Below are 16236 nucleotides of genomic sequence, written 5' to 3'. Positions count from 1 at the left end.
CAGTGGTTTGGCAGAGTGGAGAACAGAGCTAAGCTTACCTAGGATACTGTGGCATTTCAAACTCTGCTTGCTGAGTTAAGACACAGGATCAAACCTTAGTGACATTAGCTCTGTGGAGGTTTGGCTGCAGTGTTGGCCCATTAATTCCCAGCTGATCTGAATTTTTCCACAGGAAAATTAATCTCTCAGTTCTTTATTTTCCAGCAAGCTGTCTTGGACCTCTAACATACTGCTCCTTCTCTGCACTTGGTTGATGATTCCTTGGGTGATAGACTGATCTCTTAGGACACTGCCAGATGGGGAGAAGTTCTAGATCAGAACTTGGCGAGGGAAGATCACCTCTGAACTTAAGAGCACTATGGAGGTATCTGCTGGCTAGTGCTAACTAACTGTGTTGTGAATTTCTCACAGGTTTACGACTACACGGTAGACCAGTTCTCCAGCAGTGAAGATGATGATTCTCCTCGGGAAACCTTCCAGCAGAAGAGAGCATATTTTCAGAAAATGGGTGAGTGTTTACCACTTTGGGAATTTCACTCATCATAATACCTTGTTCTGCAGCCTCCTTGGCGTAACAAGGCATTCTTGTCTCCCTGTCTGGAACCCAACTAATCCCTGCAGGAGCTGGTAGTGCTGTGTGCAGCAGGAGTTTTTGGTGCCTGACTGCAGTTCAGATTGTGAAGTGTTCTGTTGCCAGTTTTTGCAGATGTGTGTGTCTTTCACAGCCATGATTATGCCACAGCCTGTGGTTCCAGCTGTAGATCCCAATCAATCTTTGGGCTTGTGACTGTCACACACTCTTTTGCCTCTAGAAAGCATTGGCTTCTGCTGACTGATGAAAGGGTGGAACTATGCCGTTAATGCTAGGTTTTGGGTGTGGTTTCAACTAGCTCAGATCCCTCTTTCTATGCAGGAGAGCAACATATCCGAGTGAAGAAAGTCAGGCCTCCTTCCAAAATCTGGACCCCTCCAGCAAATCCCCAGCCAAAGCAGGAGGAGGAGAAGGAAGAGGAGCAGGAGAAGAGGAAAGAAGAGAAGCCTAGCCCTAAAACAGAGGCAGGTAAGATGCTGTGCAGTGGTGACCCAGGCAGGCTTATCAGCAGGAACTTTCCAGGACAATCAGGCCAGGATACAGCCAGAGGAGGAAAGGATCTGGCTTTTCTGGGAATCTGCATCTTGATGGGAGAGGAGAGAGAGAAAGGCCTGAGCTTTGGGAAGTGGGATCCCAAAGCAAGGCAGTGGAAGGCCATGGCCAGTCAGCCTAGGTGTGAAAGAGAGGGATCTTCAAATGAAATAAAGGGATTTTTCCTGTGTCTTTGCTGGTCTCTTGGTTAAAGCTGTCATCCCCAATAGCTCCTGCTCCCCCTTTGCCACCTTCTGAGCCAAACACAATAAAGCAGACACCAAAAGCGAAGAAGGAGCCACTGGTAGTGAAGCCTTCAGGCCCTGAGTCACGGCGTGCACCCAGCCGGGAGATCGGCAACATCATCAAAATGTACCAGAGCAGGCCAGCTCCTGAGCCGCAGCCCATTGAGCCCGTCAGGTGAGAGAGCGGGATCCACCTGGGTGGGCAGGAATGAGATGAGTGGGACAGCATCCCAGCACTGCCACATGGCCACAACCCCTCTGCACCCCCTGTAACTGTGCTCCCCATTTCCTTGCAGGAGAGTGTCCAAGCCATTTATAAAGAAGAATGACCCTAAAAATGAAGCTCTGGCTAAGCTGGGAATGATGAACCTCCCATCATCCAAATCTGTGAGTTCTGTGCTCTCCGGTCACCTTAAGAGCTCAGCAGAAAGAGCCTCTATATCCAGTCTCCAACAGGTTGGGAGCTACCTGGTAGTGCAGTACCAGCCAGGTGATTTCTTGTTGGGTTACTAGCTAGCTATGAGCTCATACCATGGTGCTGCCCATCCTAGACTGGGTTCCAATCTACAAAGTCACTTGAGGTCCTGAAGAAAAGGCTTTGGAGAAGCAAGTCCTATTGTGGTATGTTCAGGGCTGATCTGGAAGCAAGCACTCATGTTCCTCTCCTTTGGCACCAAGGTCTTGGCCCATTAATGTCTTTTTCCCCTTCTCAACTGGAGGCTTCAATCTCAAATACTTGATTCTCTGCACCTGGGTTTGGTTGTAGTGTGTTGATTTCAAGGTCCTGGTATCCCTGTTCACCTAGAGCTTGCTTCCAGGATTGGACTGCTGCCCTAGGGATGGCTTATAACAGCAGTGTCAGGACAGAGCACAGTAACGCAGAGGATGACTGGGTCAAATGATTTGGTTATCTTGCAGCCATCCTCCCTGCCACAGGAGAAGAAAACACCTCCACCACTCAAGCCCAAGCCAGGCTCAGCTTCCAGGTCTATTAAGGAGAAGCAGTTGCCTCTCCTGTCCGTCTTCAGCCAGGAGAGCACCCCACCAGGTTCTCAGGCACCATCTTCTCCCCCTTCTCCCCCACCACTGCCTTTGACTCTCCTGCCTGGGAACCAAGGCTGGCAGGAATCCACAGGGAAGGGTGAGTATTGACTTTACCCAAGTGGGATTTGGTGAGTGGGGGGCAGGGAGGGGATGTGGTTGGGATCAGCCCAGTGGCTTGGGAGAGTCACAGCACATGTTCTGTCATCGGCCACCTGGCCAAAGACTTGCGTGGGCTGTGTGAAATCAGAGAGACTGTCATAGTTCTAGTCTGGCCCAGTAATCAGCATGGCATTTCCCAGCTCTAACTCTTCCCTTTCCTCCCAGTGCAGTGCAGTGCAGAATGTCAGGCACAGATGATGGAGGGGCTGGGTTTGTCTGAAAAGCATAGCTAAAAGCAGAAAGGACCTTTGGGCTACAGCTTTATCAAGGTCCAGTTCACAATACATTTTATTGCCTACCTGAAGCATAGTTACTTTGTCAAAGGTGTGATTCAACAGATGAACTTTAGACCAGGGAGGAATGGGAAGCCAGGTAGTTTACTATCCAGATTGCCTGGAGGGACCTTAGAGACAGGCTGAGGAATGAGGGAATGTGTCCCAGAGGGAGAATGAGAGCCTGGGACACCTTGTACATTGGCCACATAAAGAGTCTCACATAAAGATGCTGCCCACCTGAAAAAATGGCATAGCTATTGCTTCTCAGCAGTAGTTTAGAAGTGTTACTCAGTCTTAGGTTTTGCCTCTGAATTTCAGTGGGAGCTTGGAGCCATTAATTCATTTTGTACTTCCCTGCTATTTTGGATACATTTACCAATGTATTTCAAGCTGTTTAAAACTCTCATCAGCATCACATTTTTTAACATGCAAGGCACAGTCAGCCAAACACATTACTGAAGGACTCCATCATGCAGCAGCTTCCCTGGTATAAAAGAATTTCCCTGTTTCACCCCCCCTCTCTGTGAAAGTCCTGTGAAAGTAAATCAAACTAACTGAATTAGCCTAAAAGATCCCTATGTGCTTTTGAATAGGGATATAGAAACAGCTGAACCATGGGATCTACCACATTTCTTGTCTATGAATTCTGAAGATTTGAAAGTTGGGAGTGCTTAAATGAAGACATTCCTACCTCATAAAGCAATGCCTTTGAATGGCTGCCTTCAAACAGCCTGTCTGCTCCTGCAGAGAGAAAATCCAGTGCAAGTACTGGGTGCCTTGTACCAGAACTTTTTAGCCTGCAAGCTCACAGGAGAATTTTTATGTCTTTATGAAACCCTTAACAGCCTTTTTATAATGAAGTGAAACTTGTGTCTTCAACCTTAAGCACAGTGGTAGTATTTTGCCTGGGACACTGTGGTCCCTATCTCTGGAGTGTCTCTATTATGAGCGCTGAACTTTGTGGCTACTACAGCAAGTATAAACGCTATCAGAAATGCTGGTACTTAGACGCCGACTGTTCTGTGCATGCATTCACATTAGCTGATCACTGACCTTCAAGAGGGCTCCTGACAGTAATCTTCAGTCAGGCATGTGGTACTGTCCCCTTCCTCTTGGTAGGTCTTTGGCAGGTGGGAAGGTGATTCAGCAAAACCCAATTTAACTGCTCTTTCTCCTCACACAGACTCTGCTGTAACAGTAGAAGATGATGGTATCAAGACCCAGCTGTTCAAGCTCACTACCAGTGTCAGCTTTTCCTATGTCAACCCTGCCTGGAAAATCTTTCTGCGCAAAGAGGTACAGATCATTAGCTGAGGGCTGGCTATGGTGGGAGGGAACCGGTCCCACATTTGGTTAAAATATATTTTTGTCATAGGCAGCCAGTCTGATATAAAAGCACAAAGATAGTTCTGGGAGGAGGTCACATGAGACCTGAGTCAGAGGCAGGGAAGCATCTCAAAGGGGATCCGGGTCCTACTCTGCCTTACTGGCTCTTGTGTTTCAGTTTCCTTACTCGTCCTTTCCTTTCTCTGTAAAGCACTGAGAAATCTACAAATAAAGTAAATTTGTTGTTACCTGGTGCTTTCCTATTAAAATAATACAAATGTGTTTAAAATCAAGTGTTGGAGAGCGCACTGAACTCACCAGGGTTCATCCCATGGTCTCACCACTTTACTTTTGGTCCTTCACTCCTGGTCTTTCTGTTCACATTCACAGTGTCTCTTCCCTGCCTGTCCTTGGGGATGAATTAACTTCTTTCTGGCAGTGGAGCTATTTCTGAAACATCTGTAACATCACTGTTGTTTTTATCCTCCTCTCACAGGTGTTTTACCCCAAAGAAAATTTCAGTCACCCTTATTGTCTGAACTTGCTGTGTGAACAGGTATGTACTGGTGTATGACTCAAGGCCTGTCATCTCTCTGGGGACAAAATGCTCCGTAATTACATTGCACAAATTGCCTTTGCTTCTGCATATCCCTAGCAGTGCTGGCCTCTCCTCCAGGTCCGTTCAGTGAAGCCCGTGTTCACTCCTCTCTGAAACTCAGTCTGTTTAACAGCTTTGGATACTCCAGCATAATCAGATGTGGTCTTTTCAGTGGAAGCCTCTCAGTTTCCTTCCTTTGCAGATCATGCGTGACACTTTCTCTGATTCCTGCTTTCGGATCTCCAGGGAAGAGAAGCGCAAGATGAAAGACCTGCTAAGTAATTAACCGCCCCATCATCCCTTCCTCCCTGTGCCCATCCCAGATTTTGATTTGAAATGAGAAACCATCCTCCAAGCCCTTTCAGGCAGGACTTAGGGCAGAGGAGGAATGTTTGTCACTGCAGCAAGAAAGCACATTTGTGTGTGCTGTGTAGTGCAGTGTAGGAATGTTTGTTTACTCTAAATGGCCAGAAAATTGCCCTGAAATTTCTCTGGGCCAGAAAAACTTAGTTCTGGTATGTTTATTGTGGGAAGAGGAAACTGAAGCCCAAGGATGGAATTTTGAGTTGCCCTAAAATCCAACTGTCGTATTTGACAAGAGCTCCATGGAGAGGGGGAGAGAAAATAATAGTAGACTGGTGTGCAAAATAATTTGGTATCCTTTCGCCTCTGCATGTTGTTTGCTGCACTGTAATCACTGAGGGGGACTGGTGTGAATGAGTCCCTGGCCAGAGGGAGACTTGGCCATCTCTGTCTCACTAAGAAAGTATCTGTTTTGTAACCCTGGTAGTGGAGTTCCGGGTTGGCAACAATGTCCAGTCCATTCAGGAGGATGCGATAAAGAAGAGGATTGTACTGGCTGCTCGGGATAACTGGGCTAACTATTTCTCTCGCCTTTTCCCAGTTCATGTGAGTCTTAATTTTCTCAAGACCTTGGGCTTGCTTTAGCTGTGTGGCTTTAGTTCACCTGGGATCTCTTTCTGTCTCCCTGCCTGGCCACACATCAGTCATTCTTCTGTGCCTTAGGTACTTCTCTGGGTTTGACACCTCTGTCAGCCCAGGTCCTCCTTCATGGTCATGTGGTAGCATCTTCTTCCCCTGCTGCATCCTGTCCAGATGCTTTGATGCTCTCTGCTGCACTTCTCTTACAGGGGGAAGGGGGAAGCGATGTCCAGATCCTGGGTGTTTCTCACCGGGGCTTGCGGCTGCTGAAGGTGGTGAAAGCAGCTGGCTATAATCCTGAACACCTGAAGATTCTTCACAGCTACAGGTGAGCAAAAGGACACTAGTTGCTGCAGGATAATTTGTCACTTGCAGGATGCTTTCAGAGTGTTAGGAGGCAAACTGAGCGATTGAGCTGAATGTTCCCTGGTTGTGCTGTGCTATCTAGGCCTGTCCTAAGCTAGTTGTGACTCACTGACCCTCCTTCTAATGAGTCTGGCCATTCCCTTTCCTTCTATCTTGTGATTTGCTTATGCTATGTGAGTGCTAGGTGAGAGTCAGCTCCACGCACGTCATCACAAGACAGGTCCTCAGGAGTGGTATGATGAAAGCCATGAGCAGCCTATGGTGCTGTTACTGTTGTAACACAGTGAAAGGCCACCCTCTGGAGCATGCTGAGGCCTGTCTCCATTCTCAGTCCTTGGAATGAGCTCCCACCCCCATGAGCTGCGTCCTTAGCTCTGGCAGAAGGAGCCTGAGGATGAAGGCTGTGTTCTCAGCTTTGCAGATGTGCTGTCAGTGGAACTGAAGGGCAACAATGCCCTGGAGTTCTCCCTGAAGACAGAGCAGCTCTTCCTGCGTTCTCCAAAGGCTCTGTGCATCAAGGCCATGGTGGAACTCTTCCTCCAGGAGCTGAGGCAGGTGAGGGAGTGGCTGCAGCGCAGTAGGGAATGGTGGTTTCCCACCTGGACCTGAGAGTGTCCATGGGATGAAATGGTCTGAGTCCTTCACATCCTGGGGATGAGATTTGAACCCCCTGTCGCTTTTTCCCCAGGATACCAACTACGTTGTTGCTCTGCGCAGCTACATCGTGGATGACAAGAGCCTTCTTAGCTTCAAGAAGGGTGACCTCATTGAGTTACTGCCCATGCAGGGCATGGAGCCAGGTGAGGGAATTTGTTGAGATTTGCAGGAAAGGTGGGGACTGCGTCCAAGGGCCTGCTGGACCCATGGTGCCCAGATGCTCTACATGCTGCTGTTGAGTAAACCAGAGGAAAGCAGGCTGTGAAGGGCTGGCACAGCCAGCATTTAGCTCTGCCACTCTCTGACAGCAGCCCACCTTGTTCCAGCTGCCATAGTTATAGGGGATGTTATCATAGGAGGCAGGAAAACCTAGTCAGTCTGATGCTCTCCTTTGCCGCTAGAATGCTTGACTGCTCGTTTCTCTTGGTAACTGCCATGGTTCCAGGCTTTTTCTCCCTTGTTTCTGTAGGCTGGCAGTTCGGCTCCACTGGTGGCCGCTGTGGTATTTTCCCCACCAGCCTGGTGCAATTGGCCGCAGCCCCTGATTACCTCAGCACCAGCATGGGGAGATGTGGAGGGTGGCAGAAGAGCGTGCAAGCTTCCCTGGAGAGCAGGAACACTAGCAGGGAGGTGACGGTGAGTTATCCTTGGGGAAATTCTAGGGGCATATGGCTGAGCTCTGTGGAAGCTGCCAGGGTGGGTCCATGGCCCGGGTAGCATCTGACCTCCTAGGCTAGAGGGAAGATGACTGCTTAAGCCTTGCAGATGGAGACCTCAAATACTGTCATAGTGGGAAGGGGAGGCACCACACACAGATGAGGTCTGGCAGGTGAGAATATGTGCTGCAGTTCCTCAGCTGACTTTTTAGGGTGGGTTTGGGGGCTGTCCCTGCAGAGTTCTGTTCCCAGCCTGACATCAGAACCCAACAGCATCATGCTAGTCCCTGCTGGTGATCATTATACCATGATGGACTTCGCTATAGCCTACTTCCGAGATGCTCAGTCCACGTGAGTAGGCTGTGGTCCTTCTTGAACAGGCATACATATGGCCTGACACACACCAAGCCGTATCTAGGGATATTTCTTGGATTGTATGTTCCCTCTCCTCTGTCTAGGCAGGGATTGAAGGGGACATCTGCTGAAAAGAAGAGTGTAGCTGACCTGGTCCAGCACACTAAGGTGAGCCCAGTCTCTCCCCATGGCTACAGCCAGAATCCCAGCTCCAGTATTGTCTCTGGCTTTGTCCCCACATAGCGAAAATGCAGAGAGCAGATCCTTGGCTGCAGTCTCTGGAGAAGTGTAGGTGCCCCTTAGTCTTCAGTGCTACCTGCAAGATACTGGGAGCTTGTGTCTTCTTGTGAAGGCTGCAGCACAGCTCTGTGCAATCTGCCTCCCCAGTTTACCCTTGTATTCTGGCCCTGTAGGTCCCAATCCAGGCATCTTTGCTCCGGTACTCTGACAGTGAGCTGAACGAGCTTGCTACAAAGAACTTCAAGAGTAAGTACCTCCCTAGGACACGATACCGCAGAGGCTGGAGCAGGGGTGAGTGGGATGGCCTTGGTGGCCACACATGGGCACACGGGCCCCAGGGCGGGGAATGAAGACTGTGAAAGGAGAGCTCGTTCTAAGTCATTTCTGCAGCTAATAACCACCTGTGTCCATACTGAAAGTGTCCAACAAAATGCACTTTGCCTTGAGTAAAAAGTGTCCAAGAACACACCCTGCCTGGGCTGATGTCCCACTGACCACATGTGTCCAATGCAAGTCTTGTAATAGCCTGTGAGAGGCAGAAAAGCTTTTAGGACATTTTCTAGTCTACTGCCTGCCGTGTGGCAGGATCACCTCTGCTTAGACCTGAACACTAGCTTTTGCTTTGCAGCTCTGATGCGGTTCATGGGAGATCAACCGAAACTCAAGAACCAGAATGAGGTTGAATGCATCTATGAAATCCTTCAGGTTTGTGACCTTCCCCTGGGCAAGGTGCTGAAGCACTGATGGGAATGAAGGGCCAAGACCTTGCTGGGAAGGGCGAGGGCAGGGAGAGTCATAATGCAACCTCCTACGAGAGAAAGGGAGCAGAAATGGAAAGGCTGATTAAAAAACATGGCAGGGAGGGGTTGCGTGTAAATGGATCACTGCCTGGATGAGAGCACAACGAGCCTCTCCTTCTTTGGGCTAGATAACACTGGAGACCAGGGGCTGCAACACCCAAACTTTAAGCCAAATTGACAGAGCTCTGAAGCTGGGAGAGAGAGGGCACAGAGATGACCTCAGGCCTCTCTGATGCTCTCTTCCCATCTCTGATGCTGTCTTCTCTCCAAATGCAGCTGTGCAAGGAGAAGGAGAGCTTCCATGATGAGGTCTACTGCCAGGTCATCAAACAGGTCACCCACAACCCAAACCAGTGAGTACCAGCACCTTCAGATCCTGTGCGTGCACAGCTTGGGGGGAACCCTCTGCCTCACTGCATGGACACCAGTTGCTGAGCACTCAGGAAATCAAGCCAGTCACTGGGTTTGGCATTTTCACTTCAATGAATGTTTGTCTTTGTATTTCTGGCTGCTGATACATCTGGGCTGTGGTAAACATTCCTGGTAGCTCCTGGTAGTGGTGCTGTTCAGAGCCCCAATTTCCTCATCACAGCCCAAGGGAACTGACACAACAGTTAGGGACTGGCTTGACCCCACGCTGCCCTGCGATACAGCAGCAGTGGCATCAGAGTAGCTTTGACTGTTCCCTTTCTTTGTTTGCTGTTAGAATAACTGAATCAATCCCTTCCTCAGCATAAGAAACCTCTGACCAAGCGCTGCCACCTCATTTTCTGCCACCTGCCATAGATGTTCAAAAGGACAGAGGCTCGCTTTGAGCTGCTTGGTGTAGGAATTATCTTATTCCAAGTGCCCACAGTTCTTTCTGTTCTACAGGGACAGCGTGCTGCGTGGTTGGTTGCTCCTAAACCTGCTAACTGGGTACTTCCTCCCTTCTAACATCCTGATGCCCTATGCCACCAAATTTCTGCAGCTAGCCGGCAGCGATCCATCTAGCACCCACCAGGGTATGACTGTTTCTGTGTCCTGTAAAATAAATGTCTGCCCCCTTGTTACTAAGGCCCAGTAGTCAAGGAAAGAAGACAGGATCCAGGTGGGGACATGGGTCCAGTGGGAAAATCTCCCTTATCCTGTTAGGCAGGAGAAATGAGCGGGGTACCGAGGGAGCTGAGCCTGCAGGCAAGAGTCAGCGGTCAGCTTTGTGTCTCTAGTCTTTCTCTTTGCAGAGGTTATTTCCCATTGCATCTTTGCCCAGGCAAAGTGGAATTGTGTCTCAGAAGCTTAGCTTAGCCCTGTGGCTTGGGCCCAGTTTGACAGCTAGACCCTGGGGGAAAGGCAGTCTGTGATCTTCCAGGGTCATCAACTCTGAGGTATTTGGGTTGGAATCCTGCCAGAGAAGAGGGTTCTAGTTCTCCCACCCTGTCATGCCCCTGTACTCCTGCTGTCTGGGGCTGGCCTCTCATGATCTGGATGTGTCCTGGCAGAGTGGGAGATGAGGTCAAGTCTTTTTGCTCTCCTAGCAGCAGCCCTGGGTTAAATTCAACACAGCCAGGATGACCCAGCACCACAGGACACAATGCTTATTCCTCTGTTTGGCTCGGCACACGAAGCTTTTTCTTTTTCCGGCAGATATAGCCAAGATCTGTCAGAGCAACCTGCGGAAAAATTTCATGTATGGGGGCCGTCGCCACCTTCCTTTCCCGGTGGAGATAGAGGCATTGCTGGTATTGAGGGGCAGAGAAGTGGGGATACTGGGAAGAGAGGGAGGGCAGGGGCTTGCCGTGAGGTGCTACGTGCAGTGTTTTACAGGGGTGGTTAGTGTTCCAAGAAGGGAAATGAAGCGTGTGTCTGCAAGGGGATTGGGAGGTGCCATGCCATGGAGTAGGCAGGGACATCGGCAGGGAGGAGGCAGGTACGATGGGCAAGCAGTGGAAGGCAGAGATGAGGATGAAGAGGGAGTGAAAATTGTGGGGCTGATGGGATCTCGCATGTCTTGCTGCCTAAAGACTGTTTTGCAGAAGGGGCACAGTGCCCGCCGGCTAGCGATACTGATGCCTGGAGGCATGGAATACCTCACTAGAATCAAGACATTCACGGTGAGTTTTCTGCTTTGAATTTCGTTGTTGATCTGAACTCTGAGCCTCACCAGGGAACTCCCTCATCCGCCAAAACTTTGGGCTTGGCCCGTGCTTCCCACAGCGCTGTGACAGTTTCCCACTCGCTTCCCAGGAATCCCTGTAGCAGCGTATCTCTGCAGGGCTTGCACAATGCTGGGATGCCTCACCAGCTCAGAATCATGGAATCATAAAAACCTTTTTGGTTGCTGCTTTGTGCGATGGCCAGAGCCATACTGCTGCCCTCCAGCAGGCCCAGCATGTCTAACTGCTCTGGGATGCTTTCGGGCTTGCCTGGCCATGGTATTTATTTGCTTCTTTCCTTGCTTCAGGTGGCCAAGGAGCTCTTGCAGGAGATCTGTGAGCAGATGGGGACAGGTGAACAGGAAGAGATCTGGGAATTTGTTCTTTTTGCCAGCAGGAGCAACAGCCATAATCTCGGCAAGTAGAGACTAGCATCTAGCTTTGTTCTTAAAGTGGTTTTTCCAACAGGGAGTACCACAGCTACTGTTCCAAGTAGTTCCCCCACCCTTGCTGGCTCTGGGAATGTTCCTCTTCAGCAGTTTCCCTCTGTACTAGGGTTAAGGACTGCGCCTTCTCGGGGGCTGTGTTACTTGTTTCTGAAAGAGATGCATCTGTCTGTGTGGGTCCGTGTCCTGTAGAATGGCTTATGCCTGGAGTTGGCAGGGCAGGGTGGCACAGCGCTGTGCAGGAAGGCTCCTGTCCCAGGCCATGGAGCTCAGCCCACTGTCTTGGCACCGAGTGACCACCCTCTCTCTGCATAAACATGTAGATAAAACTGTGAGGCCGATAAGATCGGAGGAGTATCTTCATGATTACCTGCTGGAGGACAAGTTGGTCACTGTGACTTTACGCAGGCTCATCTGGAGGACACCTCTGCACTTTGAGAATAAAATTTATACTGATGTCCATTATGGACAGGTAAGCAACAAGGCCAGTGTGTGCCACCAGGAACCTCCCTAGCGAGGGCTCCCTAGCAGGGGTGGAGTTAAGTGTAAGGGCAAAGGGCATGTCCCAAGGGAGCTGAAGAAGCGGGAGGGCTTTGGCTAATCAGCTTTGTATGCCGTTTCTGGGAATGACTAATAACTGAATTTATGGAATGCAAGGAAGGCAGTGCGCCTGGAGCCCTAGCCTATGAGCTGTACTGTTCCAGACGTGGTTTCTGCAGTTCCGCATGCTCTTCCCAAGCCCAGAAAACCTTTGCTTTTGTGTTACCTGCCTGAGCTGGATGTGTTATCGGCAAGGTGGGATGTGGGTCTCTGCAGCCTGGCACTGCCCAGACCTGCCTGCACCCTCCGGCAGGTGTAAGAAAGGCCTCTTTGCTGTGCTGTCCCTCAGGTGCAGTGGGATTACCTGAACGGCAGGATACTGCTGAGCCGCAGTAAGGAAATGGAGATCGAGGTGGGCGTTTTGGCAGTGCTCCAGCACTGGGCCAAAACAGAGCAGCAGAACTCTGTTCCCTCCAGGTATGTCTCCAGGTGGGCCTCTATCTCTGATGGCCAGTGCCACAGGGGTTAGGGGTAGGTGCCTGAATTCGTCTCTGGATGACTGAGGAATGGACACTTCTAGAGAACATAAGCTACTAATTAACATCACTTAGTGACTGACTTCTGCCCATAATCAAGAAAATTTACCTCCTGTTCACATTCTTAATGTTGACTGTCTCTGATCCACATTTCCTTTTCTGACTCCTCCTAAGCTGAGGGTCATGAGGGTGCCGTGGGCATTTCTTTTGACTGCCATCCATGTGTCTGTAATCCCAAGGGAGCACATGAGTTTATAGCTGGGACGAATGCTCCTTTGTTCTTTCTCACAAATCCCAGAGTTTTCAACCCTGAGAACCTGAAATTTGTAGTGAGATGCCTAGTGGGAATGAAAATGTCCCTGCGTGCTGGAAAGCTTCTGTGCTGCAGCCCTGAGCTGTATTTTCATGCTCCTTCCTTCCTGTAGCCTTACAGACTTTTGACTCAGAGTCAAGGTAATGTCTCCACCAGCTCCTCTTCCAGCACCAGCAGCAGGGGGTGACGGCACAACCCTGCTGGGAATGGGGAGCTCTGTGTAGCGCTTCGGTCACACAGGAGCAAGACAGGGTTAGAGTAAGGTGGTGTTCAGCTGAGGCTGCCTGCAAAAGAAACGCCTTGTGGCTTTACTTCCAGGCTACACTCCTTGCTTGAAGAGTTGTCTCCAGAAAGGTGGGATTTCTCCCAGTGCACTAGTCAGTGGTGCACAGCCGCCTTCTCTGTGGAAAATGGTGGTCTCATTGTCTGGTGTTTCCTTCCACATTACCCAGTTCAGAAACGACCTGTTGTGCCCTTCCTCTCTCCCTCCACCCTTGCCCCCAGCCATGTACTTGAAAACTGTTGCCACATCCTCTCCTTCCTCCTAATTCCCCTGGGCTGATTTTTTGATTTTAGCTGGGCAGGGGGTGACTTAGTATCTGCTTGTTGGCACAGGGAGGAGCTGAAGGAGTACACGCCAAAGACCCTGCAGTCCTCCATCAATCCCCAGTCTCTGCAGGACCACGTTGGCATGCTGCTGAGAACCAAGCAGCCCCTCCAGCCACTGGATGCAAAAATTCAGTTCATAGGTGAGGAGACATCCAGATCTGCTTGCCTCGTCTATCCTGAGCATGACAGCAGCTGCTCCGAATGCGCTTTTGGGACACTTCATGATTTTGGCAAGGATCCTTGGAGCCTGGAGTAGGCCATGACATAGCATTCCCTAGACTGGCCCTTGTTCTCCAGCATGGTGGTCATGGGAGAAGTTCCACCTCTGTTGTAGAAATCTGCAGTAGATTTTCAGACCTCTGTGCGAGTTGTGTTTTAGTTGATATTCTGGCTGCATGTCTGTTTGCTGGTCAGAAAAAGAACAGGGCGTCTATTCAGGCTGCTCAGACTGCTGAGAATTGAGCTGGGGGGGGGAGGGAGAACTTGTCAATCTTACTGTTTCGTGTAGAAAAGCTTGGGAACTCTTGCAGCTTTTGACCACCTTAGGTTGGTGCAGTGGATCGCTGGCTGGAAGCTGCTGCCTGAAAAGCCACCTTTTGCTTTCTTACAGAGCATGTGATGAAATTGCCTTTCTTTGGCTACAACATCTACTTTGTAAAGAGAGTCAGCGATGACACAATCCCTGTGCCCTGTTTCTTTGGCGTGAATAAAGAAGAGATCATTGTGGTGGATGGCACCACCCAGGTATGCCAGACAATTCCTCCCTAGAGTCTGGAGCCCTGATGTCTGTCAGATATTAACTTTGACTTTTAGAACTTGTGCAGGAAGAGACTGCATTTACCTGCGTCACAGCCACTCAAACAACAGCCCTAGCCCAAAGCAAGTGACACGAGCGGTACAACAGTTAGTACTGCTGTGTGCTCTTTTCTCAGTCCAGTGATCATGCTGAGCAGTAAAGCAAAGTGCAGGTCACGTTCCCTTTTGCCCAGTCTTGCTGGAGTTCTAGGGACATGCTGTCAGCAGGAGCCTGCCCCGTGTTCTGTACACACGGCCGTGCGTCCCAGGCCTTGTCTCAACTTTCAACAGGCTCTTGAGGTGAATCCTCCTTGGTGAGAATCAGATGGTTTTATCTGCAAGGGCCGCACCAGAAAGCGTTTTGTGGCTTTTCTCCTTATACAGGCAGTCTCCTGCGTCATTCCGTTGAAGGAGCTGCAGAAGATGCGAACGCTGCAGCCTGTCTCTGACGGTGGGCTTCCCGGCATAGAACTGAACTACGGCTCGGCTGCCAGCCCCAAGGCCATGTGGCTTGAACTGTCACAGGTGAGACCAGCGTGGACCCACAGGTTCCCCCAGCAGTTCAGAAACTGCCCTCAACCGCCCAGCTGAGCCTCTGCTAACAGACAGTGCTACTGCTCTCTCGTCCCAGAGCACTGCATTTCCTGGGCCCCAAAGTGCAGATTTGTCCCAGCATGCACCCAATAATTATGGAAAGCGATTTATGGGAATATTTAATGATGAGAAGCAGCCATTTCTGGGGCAGAGAATGACTGATGTGGATTTGTGTTTTGACAGGCTAAAGAAATGTACCACACGATTGTTGTCATCCTGGATAGAAGAGAGTTGCAGCACTAGAGCCTGGGAGGAGGAGAATGACCAAGTGAAACGGCACTGTCCTCCCTTCCTTGGGCTTGTTCAGTGCTCCCTGCCCTGTCTTCTGGAGAGGACTCTCCCGAAAGACACCCCTGACGTCAGGCAGTTGCTGTAAGACTGCCACCGCAGTGTGTGCTGCTGGCCTGGCCCGTGATCGCTCCCCTGCATGACCTGCCCCTCAGCCCCCCAGTGCTATTCCATGACCCAACGCATGCCGTGGCTAACGCCACTAGACACGCTTTCCACACCGTGGCTTTTTCCCAGCCTGTTCCAACACAGAGCAGCTGAACAGGTGCAAGTGACTGCTTCAGGCTATGCAGTGTGGGACTCCTCTCTGCTTTTTTTGATTAACACAAGCAGAGACTGATGCTTGCTGGGGATGCGTGTATGACACTGCACAGCTGAGGCTACGAAATGACTGCACTGGCTGCTGCTGTGTTCCGTGGTGAGCTGCTTCTCTGTATTGCTATGCAAGAGGCCCTATAGCAGGATCGATGAAGCAGGAGCTTGTAGAAAGCATCTTAATTGCAAAGCAGATCAGTGTTAATATAGTTAACACATGCTGGGGTACAGATTGAGCTGCAATGGTAAGAAAGTGCACTGTTACTTGATTTTTTATTTCTTACTGACATAATTATATACATGTGTTTCCCTGTACTACAAAGAAGTCAATCATGTCCGTGCAGCTGTCACACAAACGATGGCTCCATGCCCATGGAGGAAGCGTATTTAAATGGAACTTGTATTACAGCAGGGGAGAGTATCCTGGCTTGTACAAAAATGCTAATTTATTTTTAGTGCTACAGCTACCCACCGAACTGAAAAGTATCTGCATTTTAGGAGACTGCAATAAAATAATCCTGCAGAGATGGCTTGAAGCTCTGACATGACAGGTACTGGTTTACATCTAACGCGAGAAGGCTGACCTGCAGGCAGCTGGCAGAGCTTGCGGAACAGGTTGTCACTGCTGGCGGGGAAGGGGACAGATCGGCGGGTGCTCAGTGCAAGCCGTGATGCCCAGCCAGCTTCCTGCTGGTCGGCTGATGCCAGCAGTAACTGCAGCATCTGCCCTGTCAGGAACTTCCCTTCACGTACTGGTTGCTGCAGCCTGTGGAGTCTAGAAACACGTTCCACCCCCTCCTCCCTTCAGCACTGCTACTGCAAGGCTATGTAAGGCACCACAGCAACATGACAGACTTTCTTTCATGAAGTTTTCTTACAA

At 50.1% G+C, this 16236-nt stretch overlaps 1 protein-coding gene across 1 annotated transcript in view; it reads left to right on the top strand.

The window, feature by feature from the left end:
* The window catches only part of MYO15B (myosin XVB), a 43620-nt gene extending 27739 nt beyond the window's left edge, over positions 1-15881 (top strand). The window contains exons 37-63 of the mRNA XM_080376325.1: positions 412-508; positions 914-1060; positions 1354-1543; positions 1665-1755; positions 2287-2509; positions 4030-4142; positions 4669-4728; positions 4973-5048; positions 5561-5679; positions 5922-6040; positions 6492-6633; positions 6767-6878; positions 7205-7371; positions 7630-7742; positions 7850-7913; positions 8159-8231; positions 8614-8690; positions 9062-9138; positions 9659-9789; positions 10412-10878; positions 11229-11337; positions 11690-11838; positions 12256-12383; positions 13371-13504; positions 13975-14108; positions 14544-14684; positions 14937-15881. Coding sequence (XP_080232451.1) covers positions 412-508; positions 914-1060; positions 1354-1543; positions 1665-1755; positions 2287-2509; positions 4030-4142; positions 4669-4728; positions 4973-5048; positions 5561-5679; positions 5922-6040; positions 6492-6633; positions 6767-6878; positions 7205-7371; positions 7630-7742; positions 7850-7913; positions 8159-8231; positions 8614-8690; positions 9062-9138; positions 9659-9789; positions 10412-10878; positions 11229-11337; positions 11690-11838; positions 12256-12383; positions 13371-13504; positions 13975-14108; positions 14544-14684; positions 14937-14996 — 3513 coding nt within the window. The 3' untranslated portion in view covers positions 14997-15881. The remainder of the gene's footprint in view (positions 1-411; positions 509-913; positions 1061-1353; positions 1544-1664; positions 1756-2286; positions 2510-4029; positions 4143-4668; positions 4729-4972; positions 5049-5560; positions 5680-5921; positions 6041-6491; positions 6634-6766; positions 6879-7204; positions 7372-7629; positions 7743-7849; positions 7914-8158; positions 8232-8613; positions 8691-9061; positions 9139-9658; positions 9790-10411; positions 10879-11228; positions 11338-11689; positions 11839-12255; positions 12384-13370; positions 13505-13974; positions 14109-14543; positions 14685-14936) is intronic.
* Positions 15882-16236: the final 355 nt, after the last annotated feature.

Source organism: Falco punctatus (assembly GCF_963210335.1).
Source record: "Falco punctatus genome assembly, chromosome: 1".
Classification (NCBI taxonomy): Eukaryota; Metazoa; Chordata; class Aves; order Falconiformes; family Falconidae; genus Falco; species Falco punctatus.
The sequence above is the reverse complement of the archived record's forward strand: the minus strand, read 5'-3'. Positions and strand labels throughout refer to the sequence as shown.